The sequence below is a fragment of the Perca fluviatilis genome, chromosome 1 (assembly GCF_010015445.1).
Source record: "Perca fluviatilis chromosome 1, GENO_Pfluv_1.0, whole genome shotgun sequence".
NCBI lineage: Eukaryota > Metazoa > Chordata > Actinopteri > Perciformes > Percidae > Perca > Perca fluviatilis.
Window position 1 is genome coordinate 9264238 of NC_053112.1, and position 27506 is coordinate 9291743.

Here is a 27506-nt window from a genome sequence, read left to right on the forward strand (position 1 = left end):
TGCTGAGATTAAACCCTTTACTTGTCTGAAGCTTACTGGATTTTTTACTTGCTTTTTTGTGCTCATTATGTATCGTCACACCAACCAAGTATGGGACAAGCTGTAGAAAAACACGGGCGTAGCGTGTGTGATATTACCCATATATTTATCTAATGTAAGGTGACCTCGGGTGTTTTGAAAGGCGCCTCCAAATAAAATGTATTATTATATTATTATTATTTCTGAAGGGACATTTTGAAACTTGTGGTTTGGGTTTACTGTTAGTTAAAACATCTCAAGGGAGAACATTTGTACAGCAGGCTGAAGCTGAGCCAGCATTGAACACCACAAGCTGACTCGGATTGGCTGAGAAAACCTGTCAATCAAGCTGACATGCTTCCGCATTTACACTCCCATTATTAGCTTCATTATGTTCATAAGAAGTTAATAATTGTTTGGTTTGACCACAATTTGAGCTTTGAGCATCATACCACAAAGCTTGTTCAATTATGGTTTTTTTTATCATCAAAAAGTATTTCAAAAATATGATCTATTTTTTACTTACTTAAAGAGACACAGAGACCATTCTACATTCTTTTATCTCTGTGCATTGATTACTGCAAAAGGCCTTTTTACTTGTCCCAACCCATCATTTATTGATGGACTACAGACTGTACAGCTGTTATTTAGACAAGCACTAGGGGGAAATGTATTAAAAAGGGACAATAACGTTGAAAAAGGCGAGAAAAGAAACTAAAATGTCAAAAAAAGGCAACAAAAACATGGATAAAAGTATTAAAAATGTAGAAAAAGGCATCAAAAACGTCAAATCAGACACACACAAGGGGGTAATGCACTTTTGGATTTCTCAAAACATCTGGCCTCATTCACAAATGTTTTCTGGCCTCGTTCACTAATGTTTTTCTCTAATTTGTTTCTAAAACTGAAAAATAATTCTACATCTGATTCGTGAAAACGGGCACAGACCACTGATTTGATCCTACCCATGTGAATAATCTTTGCGAATAAGGATTGTGCTTTAATTGGACTTTCCAGGCAGTCCCGTTAAGAAATGCCCAAAACCAGTGGATCCGCTGGGTAAGTCCCACTGCAGATCTCAGGCTTCACGGTCGGGTAGTTAGCCACTGAAATGACATTTGTGCTGGGAAGCACGTGGTTTTACGAGTGCACAAAAATAGTTAATGTCACGTTCCATCGTCTAATAACATTGAGCACATGACTGATTACTTTCTTTGTACCGCGCTAGGACAAACAATTTTTGATACATGATGAAAAGTGTTTAAAAGTTCTGACTGTGCTTGAATATTGTATATCTGCTATTTTCCTGTCTATAGCCTAGAAGTCACCACAAACCATAACTAGAAGGGCACTCGGAGAGCACAGACCTCTGCCGAGGCCTAATGCCCCATCTCGCAATGTTAGTGAAAGTGAAAAATACTCCGTGTGTATCCGCCTTGTTTTTCGGATCCGCTCCTGAATTTAACGGGTTCTTCGTTGGCCCATGCTACACCCTCCCACCAAGTTTCATGAAAATTGGGTCAGGAGTTTTTCCGTAATCCTGCTGACAAAGAAACCGAACTGAAAACATCATAATCTGTGTGTATCAATCCCGACCACTTGTAAATGTTTTTATCTACAAAGATTTTGGAAGTAAGAAGACATTCATGACCAGACATAAGTCCTGCCGAATAAACCCCATATCCTTTTAATCAACACACAGCAGAACTGTATCTCCTTGTTTTGGGGGAAATTTTGGGAGAAGTTCACGGTTATGTTTTGGCTTCAACACGGTTTGTTTGTACAAAGATTCATGCCAAGTTTTTGCTCAGAAATAATTGCCCAGATGAAATGAGCACATTTGGGATACAGCTGATGGCACGAGAAACGTTCAAGCATAGAATCAAATGTTCTTTTTGAAATATTGATGGATTTCCGTAAACATTTTATTCCAAATGAGACTGTGACCTCTCACGAGATGGTTTTGGTTTGCAGTTTCATTGTCTGTTCTGGTTTAAGTGTGGGACTCAAACATGGCTGTGGTGGATATGCCCCGTGTCCTTTATAAAACATGGTCTGAAGCTTTGTCTGTACTATAGAAACGGGATATTTTCAATGTCATCTATTCATAAATAAATTGGAAGATCTTAGAAGGCGAAATCAAAGTTTAGTTTTTTTCCCCCATTTGGAATCATTCAGTTATTTTACTTCATGACTGATTATTGTCGTCTTGGAGGTTACACTGAGCTCCATTCAACACACATGGGGAAAATATGACCACTGAGATCGATGTGTGGCTAATTAAACACCCTAAATATACATAAACACATACAGAAAAAAAAAAAATCGACCGACCAACCGACAGAGCGAGCCATAGAGCTGCTGGTCGCAGCTAACAATTTACAATGCCGACTTTACTGCTGGGTTAAAATCTGTAATGCTGTGAGATTCAGCTGAGTTATAGCTGCATACATTCCCGGTTAAATAGAATAGTTGTGTATTTTTCTGTGATAAATATATTTTTATTTACGGTCAGTTTCATTGAAACATTTGCCTTAAATCTAATGACGGGCATCATGTCTTCACACAGGACGATCGCCCACTCTATCTTTTGGTTTAGTACCAGGGTTTCCTCCAGAAAAGTTGTTAGGCCCCATGGCAGGTGTCTTTTTCGTCGTCGAGGGCCCGGCTGAAGACAGTCCCAGACTGATGGCAGCAGTAACGTAGAGCCCAATAGTTTCTGTGATAACATAATCATCCAAAGAAAAGAAAAGAAATCGCGAAATTAAGAATTTGAAAAAGCGATGAGAGAGATGCCATACATTATCCTACATTAAGCCAGCGCTAAAAGCTAACTGGAGATTTAAAAGTATGTTTCCAACTGAGCCGCCCTCTATAGGCTAAATGTACTTTAAAAAAAACGTCTTAACAGTAGATAAAAGCTTTTGTGCGTAACTTTTTGATATTAATGAACGTCCGTTACATTCAAGCCGTTGCCAAATGAGCTGAATTCGGCAAAACCCTGAGTACTTTTTGACAGTGTCGTAATTATCATCGTCACGCCCAGTTTGTTTTTCTGCCCATTCTTATCGTGCCTTGTTGTTTTGGTTTCCTGTTACTGGTTGTTATATATTTCTGGCAACATTTTGAGATTTTTATGAGCCTCTTGGGGCTTCCATATATCACCTGTGGAGCTTCAAGCCAAATCTTTTTTTATTTGTATTGTTTTAAATAAAGAGTTGATTTGAAGGAGCGAGCTCAGCTGTGTGTGTTTGGTGTTGCAGGTCTGCGTCATGGCCTGGGACAGCTAACCTTCAGCGACGGGACGTGCTACACCGGACAGTTTGAGAACGGCCTCTTCAACGGCTGCGGGGTGCTGGTCTTCCCCGACAGCTCCAGGTCTGTGCTTCACTTCCTGCTCACCGCACCCTTGGCCTTTTTAGAAAAATGATCTGCAAGCTCGAAACTAATATTACAGTAGCCAATTCAATACCTCTTCTGCTTCATCTGTTTGTTTTTTTTCTACCTTAATTTTGTCATGGTTGTGTATGTTTTATGCTTCAGTTTCCTGTTTTATCTCACCTTTGTGATCGTCTGCCCCACCCTGATGTGTTTCACCTGTTCCTGAGCCCTCGTGTCACCTGTCCCTTGTTTCACCCTTGTTTCCTCTGTTGTCAGATCTTGTATTGTGTGTGAGTGTGTGTCAGTCTACCCCCCTTTGTCTCGGTGTTCCAGTTTTTGTTGTTCTTCCTGCTCTTTTGGCTTCCTCTACGTTTTGGAACTATTTTTGCCTGCTGTCTTCAGGACTGCTTTTGTTGTATCGCTTTTTTTATTTTATTAAATCCTCAAGCTCACCACTGCCCTGCTGTCTCTGCATTTCTGGGTCCGCCATTTCCCTAAACGTAACAAATTTTTAGCCAGAAAGTTTCCCAAAAATTTTTATGAATTAATTTTTTTGGCTAACCTTCTGCTTGTTGTCAGGTGTCTGCTGCAGTCATGGGGAGGGGGGGGGATACTATTTTTGTGAATTTTTTTCATTATCATTTAATATAGGCTCTAATCTATTTTTGTTGAATCAATGGATCGTTTTGTCGGTGGGGTCTTCAACGTTTTTTAAGCCAAGGACCCCTTAACTTAAAGAGAGACGGAGCAGGGACCCCCTACTGCATATATTTTATAAAATTAAGTTGCATATTAAACTGGGCCTACAATAACATAGAGCGGCCTAAAGCCTTTATACTTACCTTTTTAGTGTACAGAATACTAAGCTATTAAATAATTGTTGCCATGTTTTTATGAATCATATTTTAATGTTAAACATAAATGTGGCAGAGTTAATTTTTAGGATAATTTGTATCTGTGGCTGGCTACCTTAGTGACTAGCTTACCTATTAGGTAGGGCTGGGCGATACAGAGAAAATCAAATATCACGATATTTTTGCCCAAATACCTCGATATCGATACTGCAACGATATTGTAGTGTTGACAATTTGTGCTTTTACAAAATATTTACACAATGAGATTTTTGATAAATAATCATCAGTAATGTGGACATAATGACTAAGTGGGTAAAGGCAAATAATAGAACAGTTACAACAGTCTGGTAAGTTCAGAAAATGACATCACTTTACTGTAATGCAGCCTTTAAAACCAGGAAAAGACACTTATGTTATATTACGATATCCAAAATCTAAGACGATATCTAGTCTCATATCACGATATCGATATATCGATATATTGCCCAGCTCTACCTATAGGCCAGTTAGTCTATCATTAGTGTTTGTTTTTCACAAATAGGCTGATTTATATATATGCTAATAATATATTGGATTCATGTTAAAACATTTTTGTTTTTAAGAAAAAACTTTAAAAAATTAACAATTATTTGGTGCCCCCCCTTAAAAAATTACAGAAACGATCAACTGCTTATCAAAATAGTTGCCGACCTTGATGATTTTTCTGCCGATCATCTCATCAATTAATCGATTCATTGTTTCAGCTCTCATAGTGTGTGTTAGTTTTCCATAAAAGGCTCCCTCTTCTTGCACTTAGCATTAGTTTGAAAAACTTAGTAAGATGTTGTAGTGTAGAACTGCAGCTATTTTAATTATCGGTTAGTCTATTGAATATTTTTCATGATTAATCAATGAATTGTTCAGTCTGTAAAATTGAGGCGTTTGAAAACATCTAAATGGGGCGCCTGGGAAGCTCACCTGGTAGAGTACGCGCCCATACACTGAGGCTCAGTCCTTGACGCAGTGGCCGCAGGTTTGGTTCCGACCTGCGGCCTTTCGCTGCGTGTCACGGGTTTGAGTGGAAGTAGTCTCGCTTTGCCAGACCTTCCTCCACAGCGCTGCGGAGGAGGGTCTGGCGAGTCCACACAGCGTTCTGGGATTGGAAAGAAACGTGCCATGGTTTATCGGCATTTCTTTAAACCAATCACAATCGTCATGGGCGGCGCACAGAGCAGCTGCAAAACAGCCTCGGGAAGGAACTTGTTTTGGTGGAACGTGTATACGTTCAAAAGTTGTTTTAGTCGTGCGAGAGAAAACTCTGATTGGACAGATAGTCTAGCTAGCTGTCTGGATTTACCCTGCAGAGATCTGAGGAGCAGTTAACCATAGTCCTCACGAATTCACCGGAGTTTAGAACGCCAAAACAAAGAAAGAGGAAGGAAATGGATATCGGCGAAAACACATACATCCGGTGGAATTTCCTGGGGCACCGGAGCAATCCCGGAAGTGGAACGTCGTGGATGTAGACTAGGGCGGAAGTGATATATGTATTTGCTTCACCAGGTTTTTGGGCTTTGAGAGAGAGGGGGGTGAGCCTGGGAGCGAACACTTTCTGTTGACCGCACTCACCCACTTATTCGCATCACAAAGTAACTTTAAGTTCGGTAACTGCAGTACTAGTCGTATTTTACGCGTGGAAGAAGAAATCATTGGAACTGGGCCTGGGTGTTTTTTTCACGTCCCAGTGTTTAGTCCCTCGCGGCAGCACTTTTTTGGACTGCTTACAGCCTCAAGACCTATATATAATAAAACAAACTGGTTCAGAATATGAAGAACTTAGTTTATCAGCTTCAGAAAAGTTTTGAGTGTTAAAAAAAAAAAAAACAGAAGGTAAGAAACTCAAACATTATGTGGATAAAAAAAAAAACTCAGAAGTGTTTGATAATCTCTCAACATTTTATGTAAAGCCCTTTGAATTTTGAACGTTTTTTGAAGAAGTTATCTCTTGCTCTAATATCATTTCAGAGCTATACTTTTCTTCAATTCATTTTCACTACATTACACTGTGACCTCGCCTGAAAAACATTCCTCCCCACTTCAGATTTGTGCTACTTTTGGAGTTTTTTATTCTTTGTTTAGTTCAATGTTCAAGTACAGCTGAGGATGTTCAAGTGTCCGTGCCTGTTCAGGGCCATCTGTTGTGTTGTTAGTTGACTAATACTTCATTGCCATTTGTCACTCTCATACCTAAAGTTCCAAACGTTCAAGACCAATATTGCTACAATGGAGACCAAAACCTCAATTATCACTCATGTCACTATAAAGACCTTCCTTTTGCCTTTAAAAAATGTCCTTCCTCGCCGTTGTCACGGCTCTTTTCCTTCATCCTTAGATGAGTCCAAATAACTGGAATTTAAGTTGTTTTTCTTTGTGAAAATGGGTGTTCATGTGAATTTTTCTTTTTAGGTATGAAGGTGAATTTGTGCAGGGCAAATTTCAAGGCGCCGGCGTCTTCACTCGCTTCGACGGGATGAGGTTTGAGGGCGAGTTTAAAGGCGGATGCGTGGACGGCTACGGTAAGACTACACTACTCAACTCCTCCTCACAAAGGGGTTAATATAGTACATTTACTAAAGTAGTGTACTTTGAGCACAACTCTGAGGTACTTGTGCTTTACTTACGTATTTCCATTTTATGCCACTTTAATCTTCTACTTCACAATTCAGAGGCAAATATTCTCCTTTTTATTGCACTGCATTTATCTGAGAACTTCAGTTACTTTGGAGATTCAGATCATTATTTAAAAATACAAGTTACAATCATCAGATAAATTATGATGTGCTATTATAGATTAACATACAACTTTATTGATCCCGGGGGAAATCACAAGCTACCCAGCAGCATATAAAGTTAAGTATAATCAAAAATTCTCTATAGGGAGCTACTGTATATTTACGAACGGTACGCACTTCCTATCTCCTAAGTGGGCGTGGCCTCGTTTCAAAGTGTATCACATCATATGAAAAGTTATATTTGCATAGTGTATTTATATTTTCTGTTGCTAACATTTGATACTTACACAGATGAAAGCCATATTTAGCATTAAGAATACATCTGTGGCGTTCGCGACTGTTAAATTTTCTCCTGATTCATCCGTCTGAAGAATGCTATTCTAATGTACCAGTGTACAGGACATATGTGGCTTGTAATGAATAGGTCCAAGTATTTATTTTGGTGACTATGGGGCGAAAGAATCGCTCATAATCTGTGTTCACGTTGACTTCTCTTATTGGAATCGAGACACTCAGGAGCTTGACACAGAAACAGGAGTTGGGCCGTCTCAGTTCTAAACTGTCTCTGGTATAATGTTTCCGCTGATAAAGAGGGTTCGAATTTTTAAAGTATATGAATTCATCAATAATTAGAATCTAATAATATAATATACAGTATATTATTCTGAAATGGGCCATGTTAATCAGTGTTTTAAGCCACCAACGTCTCCATCCAGGCAGCGCTGCCTGGAAGGCACTAGGATTAGGCAATGGTTAGGGTTAGGGTTAGGGTTAGGGGGGTAGGGTTAGGGTTAAGGTTAAGGTTAGGTGCCTTGAAGTCAATGGTCGCAGCGCTGTCTGGAAGGAGACGTTGGGGGCTTAAAACACCATGGACCATGGGCCATTCTGCATAATGAGTCATTTTACTGTTGGTACTTTAACTCCATTTTAATGCTTACTACTTTAGTATTTTTACTTAAGTAAAATGTACTTGCACTTACTGTACTTTTTACTAAATGCAGGATTTTAACTTGTGTCGGAGTATTTCTACACTTTAGTTAAGTAACCTATCTGAGTACTTCTTCCAATGTTTGAGTGCAGTGATGCAGATAATCGTCACCGAAAGTAAACATTTAATACTGTAACAGGAGGATGAAGCATCAGACAAGAACGTTTCTTAAGGTTAATTTCAATATCTCAATTTGGCACCTTTAACTGCTTCACTTTAATGTTTTGTTCAGTTTTTCTGATTCTCATAATTAAAAGTTTGTGTCACTTCTCACACATTTAGGGAATAATATGTATTTAATTTTTAATCTCACACGTTGCTATACATCTGGTCTCTCTCTCTCTCTCTCTCTCCCTTCTTTGTTCTGATACCAAATGTTTTAAATACTTTTTTAATTATACTAAACAGTGAAACGTGTTAATTGTCTGGACTGGAGTCCCCCGTGTGTGTGTCTAGGCTTTTGAGTCTCTGAGGTAATCAACACGTTTTTATTCATGTCACCATGACAACTAGTTCATTTTCGTGCTTGTAAAAATAGAGATGGAACATAAAGATTCCTTTGGGTTGAGAGATCTAACAACCTGAAATCAGGAGGCGGGGCGAGCAGTGTTTTTTTTTTTAAAGGAAGGGCTTCATTCCTAAATGTTTTTATGGAGTTTTTAGTCGAACATTAACCCAAGTTCAGGTAACAGTTAACCATAACCCATTATTTGAAAGAAGGAAGAAGTCAGGTGTAGGGCTGGGTATCAAATTCAGTACTTTTTAGGCTCTTATTGCCTCTAAACAAAATAACGATTATTGAAAAATGCCTCGGCATTCAATATCCAGTTTCGATACCTAAGTAGTAAATCTGATCAGCGTCAGTGAGCCAATAAGCACGCAGCATGCTTCTACCAAAATCTAATAATGTTGGTGATTGGCTGTCTAACGTTACACGACATAGAGACACGCAGAAACGTTACGCACAGAGAGTAGGAGAGTAGTAGTAGGAGCTGAAAAATAAATGCAAAGATTTGTGCAAAGCGAGACTATCCCCCACCATGCCTAAGCCACTGGGAATTACTGTATTTTTATAATGTATTTTAAGATGTTTTTAAAAACTACAGTTTTTTTTTTTTATGGCTCGGTCATATTTTCAAATGTCCAGTTAGCTTTTAGGACTGACTTAATGTAAGGGCCCTATGGAATCTGTCTTACAGCTTTTTTAAATTTTAAAATTTGCGATTTCGTCCAACTTTTCTGGGAGAAACCCTGAACCTTTGTTATGTCAGAGTCTTCGCTGTGTCCTGTTTGCTTTGATGAAATATGTCACAAGAGATCTGTCTGGTCCAGGAGTGCTGACGTTTTCGGGCGGTGGCGGCGGCCAGGAGGGCCTGTTTGAGACCAACCAGCTGATGAGGAGGGAGAACAGCCAGGGGGCCGTGCAGAGAGCGCAGGCAGCAGCCGCCAAGGCCCGAGCTCTGGCCATGTGACCCGGACTACATCACCCACAGTGCCCCACTTCCAGGATCCCCCCCTCCTCTCGGTTAGAAGGGCTGATTATGTTATTTATGGAGAGATTTGTTATATTATTTTCCTTCTCACGTCAGTACGATTTAGCTCTTTTACATATATTTTATTTCTCTTTCCTGTAACATCCAGTATTATCTGGAGTAGAAATCAATGGCTCCAGTTTCAGTTCTCCAATTCTCCTTTTTTCGCGTCCAATTAGAAAGCCACTGATTCAGGATCAGCTGAGGCCAACCCCAGATTAACTGCTCAGTCAACACAATGGTGCTAACCCTGCCTCAGGCTCAGCTCATCTGACAAAACACAACTCTGGATTCAAAAGTGCATATGGAAGTTCCAGTAAACATTGATTTGGTGGTTTTTTTGGGGGGTTAAATGAGAATACATTTCGATTTTCCTTAACCAATCACTAGAGACCATCCTATGCGTCTGAATCTAACGTCATCTCATGTCGACACCGATGCGTAGCCAAGCCAACTCGCTGGTTTTGCTGGGGTTTAAAAGTGGAGCGGAGCGAAGTAAAAACAAAGGATACGACGTTGGCCGATATTTAGACGGCTTATCGAGACTGCAGCGATGTCATGTCACGATGCAAGACCAATCGGTCAGCTCGGTGGAGTGGGCGGACTCAAAGGTCTGGACCCACGCAAACATTAAAGCAATTTAAATAAAAATAAAAAAATAACTACAACTCCAAGAGTTAATTCAGACGTGTAATTATCTTTTGTTGCCTGAGAAAGAAAGATTTCTATTTGTGGCAGCGTAATTAATGTTTACAACCTGAAGGTACAACCGGAAAATGAGATGAGCATAGAAAATATTATTTATAATAGACTAAAAGTGTCTGACATGTTGACAGCTGTAGCTTACGTAGCTTGTGGAGGTCACCAATTCAAAACGTAAGCTTAAAGCACTGATATAATAACCCCGCATAAAATGATAGAGTACAGAGTCTGCCAAAATAAAACAATAAAAAAATGCTTTGATGAATAAATTAATATGTTATTAAATGTACCAGAAATGTAAAAAAAAAAAAAATACATGTAGGCATTCATTAATTGATAAAAAAAAATGCAAAAAATAAATACATTTAAAAGTCAATAAAAATAAATAAATAAATGGGAAAATTTAAGTAAATAGATACGGGAATTAATACACAAGGTAAATAAAAGACAAAAACAAAGATTTGTTGTAGAGACTAAATTCAGCCCATTTCAAACTCAGACAATCAATCCTATGTTAACCTTTGAATGACCAAATCAGTGCGTTCTGGGTTTCCTGCACACCTTAACATTAACAAGCTACTTCCTGCAATAAAGTAAATAAGCTTAAAGTAACTGATATAATTTGCATTAAAAGTATGGAGGACGGAAAATGGCCATAATAAAAAATAAATGAATATGCCATTAAAAGTACCAAAAATATGAATAAATACATGTAGGCATTAATTCATTGATACATTTTTTTTTTAATAAATGCAAAAATAAATTTAAATTTAATAAATTTAAAGAAGTTTAAAGAAAAAAAAGAAATGGAAAAAAATAGAAAAATAAATAGGGGAATTAATACTAAGGTTAAAGGTCCAATGTGTGGAAATTTCTCCCATCTAGCGTTGAGATCGTATATCGCAATCAACTCTCTCGCGCCACACAGTTCAAAATACGTATTCCAGCTACGGTAGCCTTCACGCTTCAAAAAGCCGGTCTCTTGCTCTTTTCAATATTCTCTTTCTTTTTCTGGGCGAAGAAGAAGACTCCTCTTCCTGAAATTTGGATTTTGAATACGTGTGGTCCTCCGTGTTTCCTTCTTCAAACTTGCCGGGGGCCGGGAAGCTACGATACCCGTTAGCAGCATTAGCAGCAGCTGTGAGTTTATCATGTGACAGAGAAAACGCGAAAGGCGGAGCAGTATGTCCTGTATGTCCCTTACCGGCTAACGTATGTCAAGATGGCGCGTGAATATGGAGCGTCTACCCCAGGTCATGCAAACGCAAATGTAAAATTTCAAGCCAAAAGGAATACTTGGAATTGATGGTGGAGGTAAATATTCATGAAAAAGGACGAGTTGGTGAACGGGCAACACAGATTTTGATACAACTACACACGTTACACACTGGACCTTTTTTTGATTTGTTGTGGGGACTAAATTCAGCCCACTTTAAACTCGGACTTTAAAATGTAAAATGCCAAATCAGTGCTTACTGGGTTTCCCGCCTTCCTGTCGTTCTGACATCTGACCTTATTGTTGCTCTAATATCTAAATTTTAGTCGTCAGTTAGTGAAATGTCAGAAAGGTGTAGATCTCGGCTTAAGTAAACGTGAGCGGTATCTTTTTGTTGTTTTCTTTCACTCAGTGCCGTTACAGCTCAGTCTGATCCCAAATCAGCGGGAACATCCTCCTCAGTGCCAACCACACAGTGCCAACAGGCTGCAGCTGATCCACAATCAGTGGAGGGTGATGGAGGCGTCGCTGACTGCAGTTACTGAGTGCAATTTCTGTCTTTTTTTTGGAGGTGCAATCTAATAATAATGTGCAATTTCTGCCTTTAAGGCAAGATCCCCCTTCCAGCGGATTTTACTATCTGGAGATGAGACGCTGGCTGCCTTGTCTACAAGAGAGGCTTTGGGGGTCAAAGAGAGGCTCCGAACTGGAAGGGTTTAATTCCAGAAATACATGCAAAGGACCTTTTTTTTTTTTATTTATTTTTTTATTTTATAAACGTAAAATAGACATCTTGTAGGCAAAAAGTCTAAAACCATTTGTAATTTGTTATCAGGAGTACACAGTGTGCTTTATCTTAATGTCAGGATGTACCAAAACAGACCTTATCATTATTTCGGATGCTTTCTCCAGTGGTTTTGAAATTAAAACTCTTGCCAGGGAGGAAAAAGAAGAAGAAGAAAAAAAACAAAAACGCCCTTGCATGCTTTATGCAGCTTCCCCCCCACCCCTCCCCCCCTTCTCATCACAACCCTAATTAATGATGTCACTTTCAATGTTTAGTGTTGTGTATAAATCACCAAAAATACCCCGAATACCCACCTCAGAGGAGAAAAAAAGAAAGAAGGTGTAAACTTCACTCAACTTAACAAAGCTTGTGATAAGCTCCAACTAACACATATTTAATGCCTGCTGGGGATCAGCGTCTGTCTGTGTAGTAAGACCGGTGTGTAGACACTAGTGTGTGTGTGTGTGTGTGTGTGTGTGTGTGCGTCTGTCTTTGTGTGTGTCTGTCTGTCTGTGTGTGTGTGTGTGTGTATAAAGTCCTGCTGTGGGTTGGTGGGTGGGCGGGGTATTACATGGGAAATGGAGTTAATTGTCTGTTATGTGATTATCTCCGAGTGCGATTAATTTAGGATGTGGTTCGGGGGGGGGCTGACCCATTTGACAGCGACATCAGAAAAAACTGAACCGATGGAGGCATCTCACACCTTTTAATTGGCTCTGGGAGATCGGAACAATGACACTGTTAAATGGAGCTGACTGTTGCCTTTAGCTGAGGTGGTTTTTGACCTGCGGTAAGTCTTTGACACTGTGTTATTACCAGGCAAAAGCCTTGTGACTCTGTGATAGTGATTGTTTTTTTTTTTCTTTTTAAATATGTCGTTCTGTTATTGAACTCAACGACCGAGTGTTCCCTCAGTGTAGGGATCACGAAACCCTTTAAAACACACACCTTAAAATCTCAACTTGAAAAGTTGCCGTTTGATATTAACATTAAAAGGTTTTTTTCCGCTCAACCGCAGCCGCCGCCGCCGTCATGAGTCACGCTGTCTGATTTCATGTTCCACTGTGATGAGTCTCCGTGATGAAACCCACCCTAAAACAAGGACTCACTCGTTTCCTGTCCACCTCCTAGACAGTTGGTCAAAACGGAGCCGCCAAGCTCAACACTGAGACACTTTATCAACCAGGAACCGTATGAATTTATAATCCAAAGTGTCTCAGCAATGGTACACGACAGACCGGGGCTGTCTTTTTAAGGAGGGGGGACACAACAAATTGCGCTGATATTATCAAAGATCATTGGAATAACATATGACTTGTTTGTTGCTAAATAAAAGTCCTCAACTCGTCCACTGTTTGCTTAAAGGAACAGTTCCAAATTTTTGGGAAACACGCTTAGCGTTACCACTCATGTAGGAGGGGGGCTGTAGTCAACCAAAGAAACTCTTGGTCGACTGGAATTCTCCCAACTCTTAAATCAATCAATTGTTGTTGGTTTTTTCTCCATTTTGTTTCATGAGCCCATTGTTTGTTGTCTTACCCAACATCAGATGAAAACCCGAATATCAATTTGATCTTGTTGGAAAGGTGAAATTTTTTTCAACATTCGCCTGAGCTACATAATGCTTGCCCTTTAATCCTGTTTTTAAAGCTTTGTGCTAGGCTAAGCTAAGCTAAGCTAAACACCTCTTGGACTTAGAGCAGAGCTCTTCAACAGGGGGTCGGGGACCCCTTCCTAATGATTGTTAATTTTTTGAACGTTTTTTCAAAAACTAAAATGTCTTAACATGAATCCAACATATTATTAGCATATATAAATCCCCACTGATGATAGGCTTACTGGCCTATAGGTAAGTAGTCACTAAGGCCATCCACAGATACAGTTCATCCTAAGGATTCACTCTGCCACATTTATGTTAAACATTAAAAGATGATTTATAAAATCATGCCGACTATTTTAATAGCTTAGTATTCTAGACGACCCCTGCGTTAGAGGGTACGGCCACTCTCTCTCTCTCTCTCACACTCGTGCCCGACACACACACACACACACACACACACACACACACACACACACACACACACGGACTGCAGCGTGGTATGGTCATAATGGTCATAAATTAATACAAGAGCAGCCTACTTCCTTGTTTACTGCTGCAATGAAGCGCTTCGTTACATTGTAACCGTGGTTACTTAATTCTTAATCTTAATTGAAGTTTTCTCTAAAATAGTGTTAAAATCTCGTCTCGTTCTCGCGAACCCAGTGTCCCGTCACACCCCTACCATCCACAGATACAGTTCATCCTAAGGATTCACTCTGCCGCATGTATGTTCAATATTAAAACATGATTAATAAAATCATGCCGAAAAAAATATTTTTTTAATAGCTTAGTATTTTATGCAAAAAATGGTATGTATAAAGGCTTTAGGCCGCCCTACACGTTATTGTAGCCCCAGTTTAATATGCAACTTCATTTTATACAGTATATGCAGTAGGGGGTCCCTGCTCCGTCTCTCTTTAAGTTAAGGGGTCCTTGGCCTTAAAAAACGCTGACGACCCCTAACTTAGAGTATATCATTAATTGGTACCAATCTTCTCATCTGACTCTGGGTAAGACAACACTAAAGTGTCTTTCTAAAACATCAGACTGTTCCTTCAAGTTTAAACTAAGGTAGTGTATATTATAAATACAGTAGGTTCCAACCATAGACTGTTAATATGAATAATAATATTTACAGTCTGTGGTTCCAGCCTATTTTGATCATCAAACACAACTATTTAAAAACAACAATGAAACTTTCTGTGACTATTCTGTTTTAGAAGTGATTTCAAACAATCGGAGGAGACTTGATGCCTTTTAAACAGGTTATCTGAACAAAAACATGGCTTGATTTTTCATCTTCAGTGAGGCTATATGACTGTCCATTTTACACCAGGACTCTGTTGTTGTTGTTGTTGTTCTTCTTTCTTTAACAATCTTAAGTTGAATGTAACATTACATGTGTTTTCTCCCGTGTTTTTTTAAGAGGCCAAGAGAAAATGTTTACCTATTCTACACACACATGAAGAGCGGGAGATGTAATCAGTGTTGTTATTTCCATTTGTTCCACAGTGTTCACCTCTCACACACTCACACTTCAGCCCGTGCCGGCCTGATGTCTGGCACTAAACGGAACCAAACCCATTACCGTAATCACCACTATAATGAGAAAATGAGGAAAGAGCATTCCATGTCTCTGTAATTGTTGTTTAACACGTGAACGGAAACAAAAGTCATGAACGACACAGAGGGAGTTTAACAAGTGCCTGAACAAAAAAACCTTCTACTGTGCTTTGGATACTTTGAATACTGCCTGACTGTTTTAACAATTTTTTCTTCTTAAGTGTCAATGTTCTTTTTGTGTTTTTTTTTTTTTTTTTTTAAAGCTATTTGTCTTTTCTCTGCTAGATGAAGTAAGAAAGGCAGTGTGGGGGGGGGGGCGGGATTGAGGACAGTGGTTGATCAGAATGTTATCACACTTATAGCCTGATGACAACAAGTCCTCCGAAGCGTTTGACGATATATAGGTTGTTTGTCCCTATACCCTAATACAACCCACAGGAGCGTTTAATAAACCAGCGCTGTCGTGGTTTTAAACACGTGGTTAAAGGTGCACTATGAGTTCCTGCATGGTTTCAGCACAATTTAATTTTTGTCTCAAATTGTAGGCACCTTCTCCTTGATCCGCTAGCTGCCTGCCCCCTGAACACACCGTGAAAAAGCCCGGTCTCGGGAGACAAAACAGGGGTCATAAACATCAAACAAACACTAGGGGCACAGGCTGTGCACCAAAATACAACAAACCACGTTCCAGCCAATCACCGACAAGATGGTTGGGGGAGGGGGGTGGGGGATTAGTGACAGTTAGTCAGTTAGTCATGACAGTTACGGAAACATGGGGGGAGGGGCGAGCTTGCTCTGTTTAGTTTTGTATTTACTTGTAACGTCTACCGAAGTGATGTCATGCAGGAACTCATAGTGCACCTTTAACACTGTGAACCGTCGCAGTTTGGTTACATTTCGGCACAAAAACGTAGTTATGATTAGAAAAAGGTCAAGGTTTGGGTTAAAATAAGACGTTACTTAAAGGTTAACTACAGTTTCTTTCAACCTGGACCCTATGTTCCTATGTTTTTGTGTCTAAGTGACTGATGGGAACAACAATCTCTGACATCGGTATTAAGTATTAAGCGAGATCGCTGCAGTCGGCAGCGGCAAAACAAGCTACAATGTAAGTTAATAGGGCAGTTGTCCAGCTTGTATTTACCTTCACAAAAAGTGCTCGTTTTGCCGCTGACAGGCTCAGATTAATAATAACTAAGTGTCTGACAACATTATGGAAAGGATTTCTAAGGAGGTCGACCTTTCTATTAAAGAGTAAGATCCTTTTTTTAAACATAAAAATATCCGCGAAATTGCGTTTGCTAAACCCACCAGACTCCATGTAATCGTAATCGTAAAATACACTTCATTCAAAGTCAGTCAAGTAAAACTATGAAAAGCCGTTTTGGGTCGTCTTTACAATTTTCCAACCATCACAACTCTAGTTTTGGTTGAAATAAACACATAGTTTACCAATTTACTTGTGAAAATATGTTGGCTCTATACACGCTAAAAGTATTGCTTTTTTAAATGGAGTCTGGTGGGTTTAGCGCTAGCGACTTCAGAGCTGTTTCTGGTTAAACAGAAAGGTCTCAAAGAGGTTTTAAAGGTCTATCTCTGAAGGGATCCTTTCCATAATGTTGTCAGATACTTAGAATATGAATCTGAGTCTTTCAGTGGCAACAAAAAAACACTTTTAGAGGACCAAATTGATGATGCACAATTGCCCCATAGGGTTACATTGGAGCCCGGTCTGTGGCTACTGGTTACAGCGTTCACGCTTAATACTGGCCCAATGTCAAAGATTGTTTTTGCCATCAGTCACTTACACACAAAAACATAGTAAAATAGGGTCCAGGTTAAGGAAAAAACTAACTTAACTAACTAACTTCCGGGTTACGCATAACGTGATGCCGAACGCGACGTAGCTCCGTTTGTTCCATGAAGTAAAAAAAAAAAAACGAACAAGGACCCCGGTCTCCTTATGAAAGTCCTGTGTTTGTTTGACCCATCCCTCCCATGGATGGATTATAAGACCTGGATGCAACGTTAATGGTGGAGCCCCGTTCATTCCTATGAGAGTTGCTCAGTGACGCATCCGCCAAAAAACGTTTCTAAGCTACCGGGTTTACTTCCATGATATGCGGCCCACTGAATATCGTAGTGTTTACATTGGGGTAATGTCACAAGTTTTTAAAATCACTTTTCTCGGCTCGAGGGGAGTTTTTCAAATATAAAAAGTCCATGAAATAAAAATTCTGAATAGAGAGAGGGATACTCCACCTTGCTTGCAGGCCGATGTGTCCTGTCAACAGTTTTACAGGCGTCTCTTTTTACAATAGTGGCCTATGGGGGAAATCCTTTCTGGGTCGCAGAGGGATTTTTCGTTGCAATACCGCGAGCGGCAACTGGACAAAATCAGCGGAAAGGCTGAGCGCTGTTTGTCGGGGCTTGATCCCACACACGTGGAATTTGGCGCTCTTATACTTTGTCACTTTACTTCCTGCTTTGCTACCGTAATAATGAAGGAGGCACCACTATTAAAAGGTAAAAATAATTCGTAATTGCTGCTTGAACAAACGACCTATAGGAGCACTCCCCAATGAGTGATGACACGACCGACCGACTCACTGCCTTCCTTCCTTCATCTGCACTGGGCTCAGTTTTAGGCACAACAGCTGATTTCAAATATCAGGAAGACGGAAAGTAAAACGCTGGATGTACCTTCATCTGCATTAAAGCTTTTAAAATTATTCAGGAAACATTTTGATTTTTAACAACAGAAGGATAAAATGGTTCATGTCCCACATTATCTAGCTGCCACGGTTTTATTTTGAAATGCACCAAACTTCAGATTTAGTTAAAGGGGGCACTCCACCAAACCTGGTGATGTCATTGTGATGTCATCAGGGTTTGGGGCTAGAATACTTCAACATTTGTAACATAAGGTATGTGCTACAAAAATACAAAGATATGGGGTTTGGAAGGGTCTAATCCATTAGGATCTGAGCATGAAACCTAACTCACTGGAGACTAAAAGTCCGGATATCTCGGCCTCTGCTGCTTCAGTTTTAAACCATTCTTTATAAAGCCTACAGAAGAATAGGATTATTGCAAAACAGATATCACCATGAAAACCTTCTCCAGTTCTAGAGACACATATAGACAACGTTTAGTCAAATAAATTAGCCCAAAATCTCAAAACTGACCAGCACATGAAAAACAAACAAACAGGGAGACCTTGAGGGGGGCTCAGCCCCTAATGAGAATGTGACACGGATACAATGCCTTGCAAAAGTGTTAACCCCACGAACAACGTCAGCTGGCCGATATGGAGAAAATCAAATATCACGATATTTTTGACCAAATACCTCGATATCGATACCGCAACGATACTGTAGTGTTGACTATTGGTGCTTTCACAAAATATTTACATAATGAGATTTTTGATAAATAATCATCAGTAATGTGGATATAATGACTAAGTGGGTAAAGGTGAATAATAGAACAGTTACAACAGTCTGGTAAGTTCAGAAAATGACATCACTTTACTGTAATGCAGCCTTTAAAACCAGGAAAAGACAACACTTACACACATATTATGATATTACGATATCCGAAAGACGGTATCTAGTCTCATATCACGATATCGATATATTGCAGCTCTAATTAAAACTATGATGGAAGTAAACCTGACACTTTATAAATCACCGTAATAACGACCAATTTGACACAGTGTTCTAACATTCAACTATTTTAGTTGCTTACGTTTCCATTTGGGTTCTAATCTGCGCCATGAAATGACCAACTTCTTCTCTGGGGACTACCAACGTTAAACTTCACAAACGTCTCCTGCTCTCCCTCTGACAGATCAGATAGAGACTCAGCCAAAAGGCGGGAGTCTGGCGCCATAAACTCCTCTGATTGGCCAACACTAGGTTTCTGTTAACCCTTTCCTTGACTGGGTTACAGGTGCATAGCATCGGAGACAGTGACACAGGATATTAAACCTGTTTCAAGCCCTTTGAACCTGTAATTGTTTGTCCTCTGTCACTAACAGATAAGTTCGCAAACTCTCACTTGAAGCACCAAAATTGATTGAAAATGTGTTTTTTTTTTAGGGGGGCTGAGATTAAATTTAGGGGGGCTTGAGCCCATGTCTAAAATCGCCCATGTCTGCCGTGTCTGGCCTTAAACTATCTCTTGGAAGTCCTCCAACCGTCTAGAAGTACAATACTAAACTAAACTTTAATGGGGGTATTTGTTAGGCTATTAAAAGAATGTACATTACTGGTCTCTGATTGGCTGACGGGAGCAGTCTCGCTCATGTGTGGAGGTTTCTCTAGTTAAATGGATTCCAGTAATCGTTGATCAAAGGGACCCAATCAGGACCAAGTCCACGGGTGATACATTTACCAAAGTTACTGTGCGGAAGGGATTCATTTTTGAAAATCTTAATTTTTTTTTTATTTGAAATTGGTTGGAACAAAGTAATTGAGTGTCATTCTGGCCCTAGGGACGCTTGCTCAGTTGGTATCTACGTTATCTTATTTTACACAAACTGAAATTAATTTCCTAAAAACAGGCCACCTTCAATTGTGAGTTCCCAATATTGTAAAGACAATCTAAGACCCACTTATGTGTTTTTCAAACGCATCTCACAGTCTTCACTCAGCGAATGGAGCAGGCTCAGGTGTCACAACTGACCTACATGTTCTACATTTTACAGTTCTTATCAAAGTTACGTGTTCAGTCAGGAGTTTTATTATTTTTTTATTTCCAAAAGCCTAATTTGGCTTGAAAGGGTAGGGCTGCTCGATTATGGAAAAAAATATAATCACGATTATTTCAGTCAATATTGAAATCACGATAATTTAACACGTTTATTCATTGACTTCTGGAAAGATGTTGCAATTATTGAACTTAAAAAACAGTGGAAAAAGTCAAATAAATCAACAGTAAAAAAAAACACATACAACTGTGAAATTTGCCTCAATACTTGTCCTATTTAAACTTTATTTTTTCATTCAGAACACAAGAGAAAAAAGTTTACTTGCAAAACGTAATGAGCTAAATAATTGTTTTTCTCGATTATTCTGTTTTTGTGATCATCGGGAGCCGAAATCATAATCACGATTAAATTTCGATTAATTGCACTATGAAAGGGTAGATTTAGGTTATAAGTAAAAACACAAGTAATCGTTCACCTCCAGTTGCAACTGAACTGAAAAACTACAGATACCAGAAACAATCTCTCCAAAATCAAATCTAGATAATGTGGGACCTTTCGAACAAACCCCCTGACACACGTGTTGTATGTTTCCCACGGGGCGTCGGCCCCGTTTCTGCACCTTTAAAACACTCGACGAGCATCTGAACACTGAAACCTGTTGTCACAAAGCCATAGTATCACTTTGGGCGTTTTCTGATGAATTTGTTGCAAGATGATGTCACGTGAAAAGAACCAGTATTTGTTTGTTTTTTTCTAAAATGGAAATGAATCCAGAGAGGAACAATAAAGAAGAAAAAAAAAATGCATGAAATTCAACTGGATTACGAGCTTTTTTTTGTTCTCCATTTTGTGGTTTTTGCCCGAGCAGAGGTGCACTGTAAACCTCACAGTATCTTACAGTTTACATACTGTAAATGGCAATGCATTGTGGGAGAAAATCATAATATTACAGCACTATCTGCGAGTGTTACACAGTTACAGTTATAGAGAGCCAAAGTCCCGCCCTTCTACTTCCGGTCCATGGGACCTTAATTCGGAAAATGGAGAGAAGATAATTAGTTTTTGATCCCGTTTGAATTGAGCCATGGATTACACATATGATGTTTGTCAATTTAAAAAATTATTTTTCAACCGAAGAAAGTCTCAGTTTATTGTTAAACTGTTGAAGTATAAGACTGTGAAAATAATCTGCTGAAAACACTTGACTAGATAAAACACATCAGGTGAGATAACGTTACATGTGTTGTTTAACAGAGCTAAGCTAGCTAGCTAGCTAGCGAGCAAGCCGAGCATCAAGCTAGGTAAGGTAGATTGTGTGAGACGGGAGATGTAGTTCACTGAGCGGTTTCACACTAAACTAAGTGGCACTACGATAAACCTATGGCTAACTGAGACTTTCTTCGGTTGAAAAATTATCTTTTAAATTGACGAAAATTATATTTGTATTCCATGGCTCAATTCAAATGGGATCAAAAAATAATTTTCCTCTCCCGTTCATATTTTTTTCCCGAGTTAAGGTCCCATGAGGTCCACCGGAAGGGGGCGGGACTATTTACTGTTAATACCAATGCATCTTGGGAAAATAAAGGAAAAGGTGGGAATAATGCTGCGTTCCAGACACAGTTTTTAGCCCGTAAGTTACGACTTCAAGTCACGACTCACGACTTGGTAGTGTTCCAGGGTTCAGGTTAGGCTACCTAACGTTACCGTTAGCTAGCGGCTACGCTGACGTTAGCTAGCGGCTACCTAACGTTGACGTTAGCTAGCGTTAGGTGATACTAGCGATTTCTAGTCGGCGACATATTTTGTGCTTCATTTAATAAACATAACCTGTAGTAGTACACATTCATGTGTACTGTTTTGATTACAGTGTGCGGAATTACTTTACGTTGCCTATGTATGTCTATTTATTTCTATTTCTCACCGTTAATCACAGGCGTCTGTACAGCATCAACAGGGGGCGCCATTGTTGTTTATGTGTGCGTGACGTCAAAAACTGTAACTGGGAGTACAACCATCTGGTACGAGTTGACGAGTAGTAAGTTACGGTTTGACTGCCGTTCCAGGATACTTTCACCAGTAGAAGGTCGTGAAAACACGAAGTTAAACGAAAAAAAAAAAAAAAAATTAATTTTAAATAAAAAAAAATTTTTTTTTTGTTTGGGGGAGTTCTGGAGAAACATTTTTTTAGTTTTTATGTTATAGGGGAGGGGGGGAGGGGGAAACCGCAGAACAATGAAAGGCAAACACACACACACACACACACAACCACAAGTCTGCGCGCACATGCACGCATGCACACACACACACACACACACACACACACACACACAGTATGGAAGGATTTTGAACTCTGATCACACATCTTGGCAGGTCTAGTGATTATTTGTGGAGCTGGGCTGTCAGAACAACCCCTCCCCCTGCTCCATCCTCCCCTCCCCCCCCCCCACCACCCACTCTCTGCTCTGCTGTCACTAAAATAGCTTTAAGGTGTGTTTAGGTTGGACTTTGACCCCACCGCCTATTCCGTCTCCTTGGCAACCGTCCACAGTTCCCTTAATTTGTATCATCTCAATTCCAAGTGCTGCAGCAGTTTTGCCCGTTTGCCCCTAATCATAGAGCCTGTTGCCATGGCAAAGTATTTAAATATGCTCTGCAGATCATCTTTACCTAACACACCACAAGTGGCAGCTGTGTTTTCTTTGGTTCCTCGGCCTAAAATAAGTGTATTCCTCACTGCCCTAACCCCGTGCTTCATATCTGACTCACCTTTTAAGAAAAATCTCATTTTCCAATGTATGATTTCACATCGTCTCTTCCCCTGCTATTCTTCCCACCTGATTCCACAGGGAAGGAGCTCTTATTTTCTATTTCATGCCTTCCTTAAAGAGAGAAGGCGTTGTCTGTTATCTTATCAGCGGAGCTTCACGGCTCCCAAAAGCTTTGGCCATGTTTAGAGAGGAAGTGCACGCAGCATACTGATAAGGCATATATAAGGCACTGCAGGGAAACCCACTGTCACTGCACACGCAACTGCAACAAATAAAAAATTGCTATTATCACAAAAAAAAAAGAGGCACACACCCAGTGCAGATTTTTGCCTGGTTTTAATTGCTCTGGGTTCCCAGCGCTCACAACGGCACATTTGGGAGTTGGTGTGTGTGTGAGTGTCAACATGCATGCATGAGTGCATTGGGGGAGGTATATAATATTCATCTGCTAGAAAGGAATTCAGCAGCTCTTACTTTTCCACTCTGAGCTGCTGTTAAGAACACCGATTTTACACGGAAATGTCGGTCCAAAATCCTGAAATGTTCTGGTGCACGGATGATGACCGACTGGAGTGGTTGTTTAAATTTAATATTTATAAGTTGGCTACTTTTGTTTCTGAAGCTTGGCAAAAAAAAAAAAAAGACTAGAAGGTTTATTTGGGTTAGGGTATGTGGTTACTTTGGGATCTGGTCCTTAGTCCTGGGTAATGGTGAAATGTAAGCCCGTGTGGGCTGGGCTTGTTATGCTGCGTTCAAGACAACCCGTAGCTCGTGTTTTCACAACCTTCTAGTCGTGAAAGTGGCCTGGAACTCGTGAACTCGTACCAGATGACTCCCATCTACAGTTTTTGACATCTCACACACACATAAACAACAATGGCGCCCCCTGTTGATGCTGTACAGACGCCGTTTATTAACAGTGAGAAATAGAAATAAATAGACAACGTAAAGTAATTCCGCACATTGTAATCAAAACAATACACATACGATTGTGTACTACTACAGGTTCTGTTTGTTAAATGAAGCCCAAAATATGTCGCAGACTAGAAATCGCTAGTATCAGCTAGCGCTAGCTAACATCAAAGGTAGGTAGCCACTAGCTAACATCAACGTTAGGTAGCTGCTAGCTAGAAGGGTTTGTGGTGACTTTGCCTGGAACGCTACCAAGTCATTAGTCGTGACTTGAAGTTGTAACTTACGGGCTAAAAATTGTGTCTGGAACGCAGCATTATATTGTATGCATGACACAATAATACAAAAATATATGAATTCATTCATTCATTCATATAGATTAAAAAATATATATTATTGATTGAACTATGAAGACTTTTGAAAAAAAAACAACAACAAAAGACAGAAAACTTTATATTATGATAATTTATTTGAATGAATCTGAAAACTTTTCATGGACCACACTTTGAGAATCACTGCTGTCAGATATTCTCAGGAAGATTTGGTTATTTTCTCATTTTAAACTGAATAGAATTCTAAATAAATGGACAAAAACAAGATATATGAGACATATACTGAGACAGTACTTTAGATATTTTGTAGAAAAAATGATTAGTTGGTAGTGAAAATAATCATTGGTTGTTCCCCTAAGTACAACTACATTTTCCAAAAAAAAACAACAGTTTTACAACATTTAGACCGCCAAACATCAAATATCAAATTGTAATCCCCCCACTGGGGATTAATAAAAAGATTGTAATTCCCCCACTTGGGATTAATAAAAAGTATAAATTAAGTGAAATATTCTTCATTATTCACCATTATCATCCACTAAATAGCGCATTTGCCATTTTGTAGTATCTGGTAGTATCCGGTATTTGATCATTTTTATATTCTAAATTAAATGATCCCACAATGCATGCATTCAAAAGATGGTCAGTAACTAAGAGCTAAATGCCATAATAAGTTGCACTTACAGAGAAAAAATATGCATATTTCCATGACTGACCGATGACAGGAATGTCCAAAAGTGCTTTGAATTGTGCACAGCATTCCTTACGTAGGGTAATCTGAAGGGTGAAAGGTTTAAGACACAGCCTTAATCTCATTAAACCAGCAATAGTATAGAAGATGTAGGAATAAACATATTAGGTTGAAGAGTCATTTTGCATTCACATGATTTTGAAAATAAGATTATAAAGAGCCACAAAATTCAGACCAGTCAGATTTCTTTCTTACAGTTCTCCCTCAGGCAAGTCATCAAAGCACATCTTCATTTTAAGAGCAGAACACATTCATTTTATGGTTATATTTTAACATTTCAACATGCCACCGCCTTCTCGCTGCAGGTGCTTCAGGCACAGAAGGAAATTAGAAGAAAAAAAAAAAAAAAAAAAAGTAGCGCGTGAGCAGATTGAAGGAGGGCGAGAGGGATGGAGTCGCATGTGTTAATGTAGCAGAGGAGGAATAACACAAAGACCTGAGGAGAGGAGGAGGAGGAGGAGGTACCGAGGGACGTGAAGACATGATCTACATATTCAACATTTTAAGACCCATCAAGGAAAAAAATCCTCACTTTGATGCTCAGACATCTGCAGCGTTCAGCGGATCCCAGCACCGTGTTTTTGTGAGACATGCTGGACTTTTTTTTTCTTTGCTCTTCAGCTCAAAAGGTGTTTGAACTTCAGAATGGGCCTTCAGGGTTACAGTATGGCTGGAGAGGGTGATGGTGACAGCAGAGTCAAAGGTCTGCAGAACCGCACCTTCGGATTCAAAGTCCAACAGGCTCAATGGTGTTTTAAGCCCCCAACGTCGCCTTCCAGGCAGTGCTGCGACCGTCGACTTAAGAGCACCTAACCCTAACCCTAACCCTAACCACTACCTAATCCTTTACTGGAACTTGACCTGCAGTTCAACCAGAGGAACCAGGGACGACATTTTGTTCCCAGGGTTTTCCCGACCATTATAAAACTGAGGCACAACACCCAAGCAGTTTTTTTCGACACAATTAATGTGAGCATCAAAACTAACTGAATTATGTGGCCGGGTTGGCTCAGTGGGTAGAGCAGGCGCACATATACTGAGAGGTTTCTGCCAACGCAGAGGTCCAGGGTTCGAATCTGACCTATGACAATTTCCTGCATGTCTTCCCCCCCCACCACCCCTCTTTCTCACCTAGCTGTCCTGTCAGAAAAGCCCCAAAAAATAATCTTAAAAAAAAACTAACTGAATTACTTTTTCTCAGATCTAATGATTGTAGTTCTTTACAGTCCCTCCAGAAAAACGCGATTATGCGATCGCATAATTCAATGCATAATCAGCCCAAGTCCGCATATTTATGCAGGACTTGGGCTGGGGGTGCGCATTTTTTCAAATACCCCGCACTTTCGTCGCATAAATTGCCAATTTCCGCGCAAAATACGCGGGGCTTGCATGATTTCATAATCCCCGCATTTTGGTTGCAAAAAAAGTCACATATAGCCTATCTTAGCAGAAAGTTGAAAAATGTTGCGTTTACTTCACACAAGAGCAGCCATTTTCCCCTGTTGCCATGGGAACGTTATGAAGTGACGTAATTACGCGACGTGAACATCATTGAAAAGCAGGGTGTTGGCGGCAGAATCACTTTTTTTTCTCTTTTTCATCAAAACGCAGTTTTTGCAAGTTCCCGCAATTTCATCGCATAAAATTGCATAAATATCATATAGCACAGTCCATCGCATTTTTTAAGAAAACGTGCCGCATAATCAATCCTACCTCCTTTCTCTATTTTTATCCTTTAGTTAAATACAAAACAATTCAACACAATTCTTCTTTACATACACATACACCGTATATCTATCTACCTACAGCTCACATATACCCATGCATACACACACACACACACACACACACACACACACACATTTTTTCCTCTCTTTCTTTTCCATCTATCTTCTTCCTTTCCGTCTATCTATAGTGAATCAAATAATAACACATCCAAACTAGACTTAGTATATGGCCCCAGGAACCTAACAGTCAGTATACAATACGATCACCTTGAGTCCTTTTCATATCCATTCAATATATTCATTTTAAATAGTCTCTTGAAACTGCTCATTGTTGTACATGATTTCATGTCTTCACTGCAGCTGTTCCATACATTAACTCCTTTGGTTGGGATGCAGTGGTATTTAGAATTTGTCCTTATAAGGTTCTTTTGAAATACAAGTTATGCTTGCTCGCTCTCATTTGAAACAACCTTTGGATACTGCTCGATAGCATTTACTGCTCGTTGATTGTTTACTTTGTACATTTGCAAAATGATGTGAAAATGCATTTTTCTCTATTGCAAAACGTAACCTTTTCTTGAGGAAACGACAAGCCTGGCTACACCTCTTGTCATTGGTTGGCTGTCAAAAAAAGCGCTCGACGTAGGGCGTTCTTTTTTTTTTTTTTAGAAAACTTTTTCTAGTTCAAAAAGACGCCCAGAGCTGCATAAAAAAAGTCGTCGGTGGCGTTTTAAATCGAGCTCACAACTTTTTTGAAAGGATTATATAAAAAAAAAGAAGCCAAGAGAGCCCAGCCTAACAGATGAAACAAGCTACCATTCATTTAGACCGCTAACAATCCTCAATTTGCTAACAAATCCTTAAATACACTCCCAATTCACATTCAACTT

At 39.6% G+C, this 27506-nt stretch overlaps 1 protein-coding gene across 3 annotated transcripts in view; it reads left to right on the forward strand.

Moving 5' to 3' along the window:
* Nucleotides 1-15697, forward strand: part of LOC120559502 (MORN repeat-containing protein 4-like) — a 29496-nt gene extending 13799 nt beyond the window's left edge. For 2 of the 3 annotated variants that reach the window (XM_039801224.1, XM_039801231.1), the window contains exons 3-6: nucleotides 3282-3396; nucleotides 6699-6808; nucleotides 9345-9537; nucleotides 15362-15697. In XM_039801224.1, coding sequence (XP_039657158.1) covers nucleotides 3282-3396; nucleotides 6699-6808; nucleotides 9345-9484 — 365 coding nt within the window. In that variant the 3' untranslated portion in view covers nucleotides 9485-9537; nucleotides 15362-15697. Of the gene's footprint in view, nucleotides 1-3281; nucleotides 3397-6698; nucleotides 6809-9344; nucleotides 9538-11874; nucleotides 12415-15361 lie in introns of those variants that run through there. The other variant, XM_039801236.1, reaches the window with a different exon arrangement.
* Nucleotides 15698-27506: the final 11809 nt, after the last annotated feature.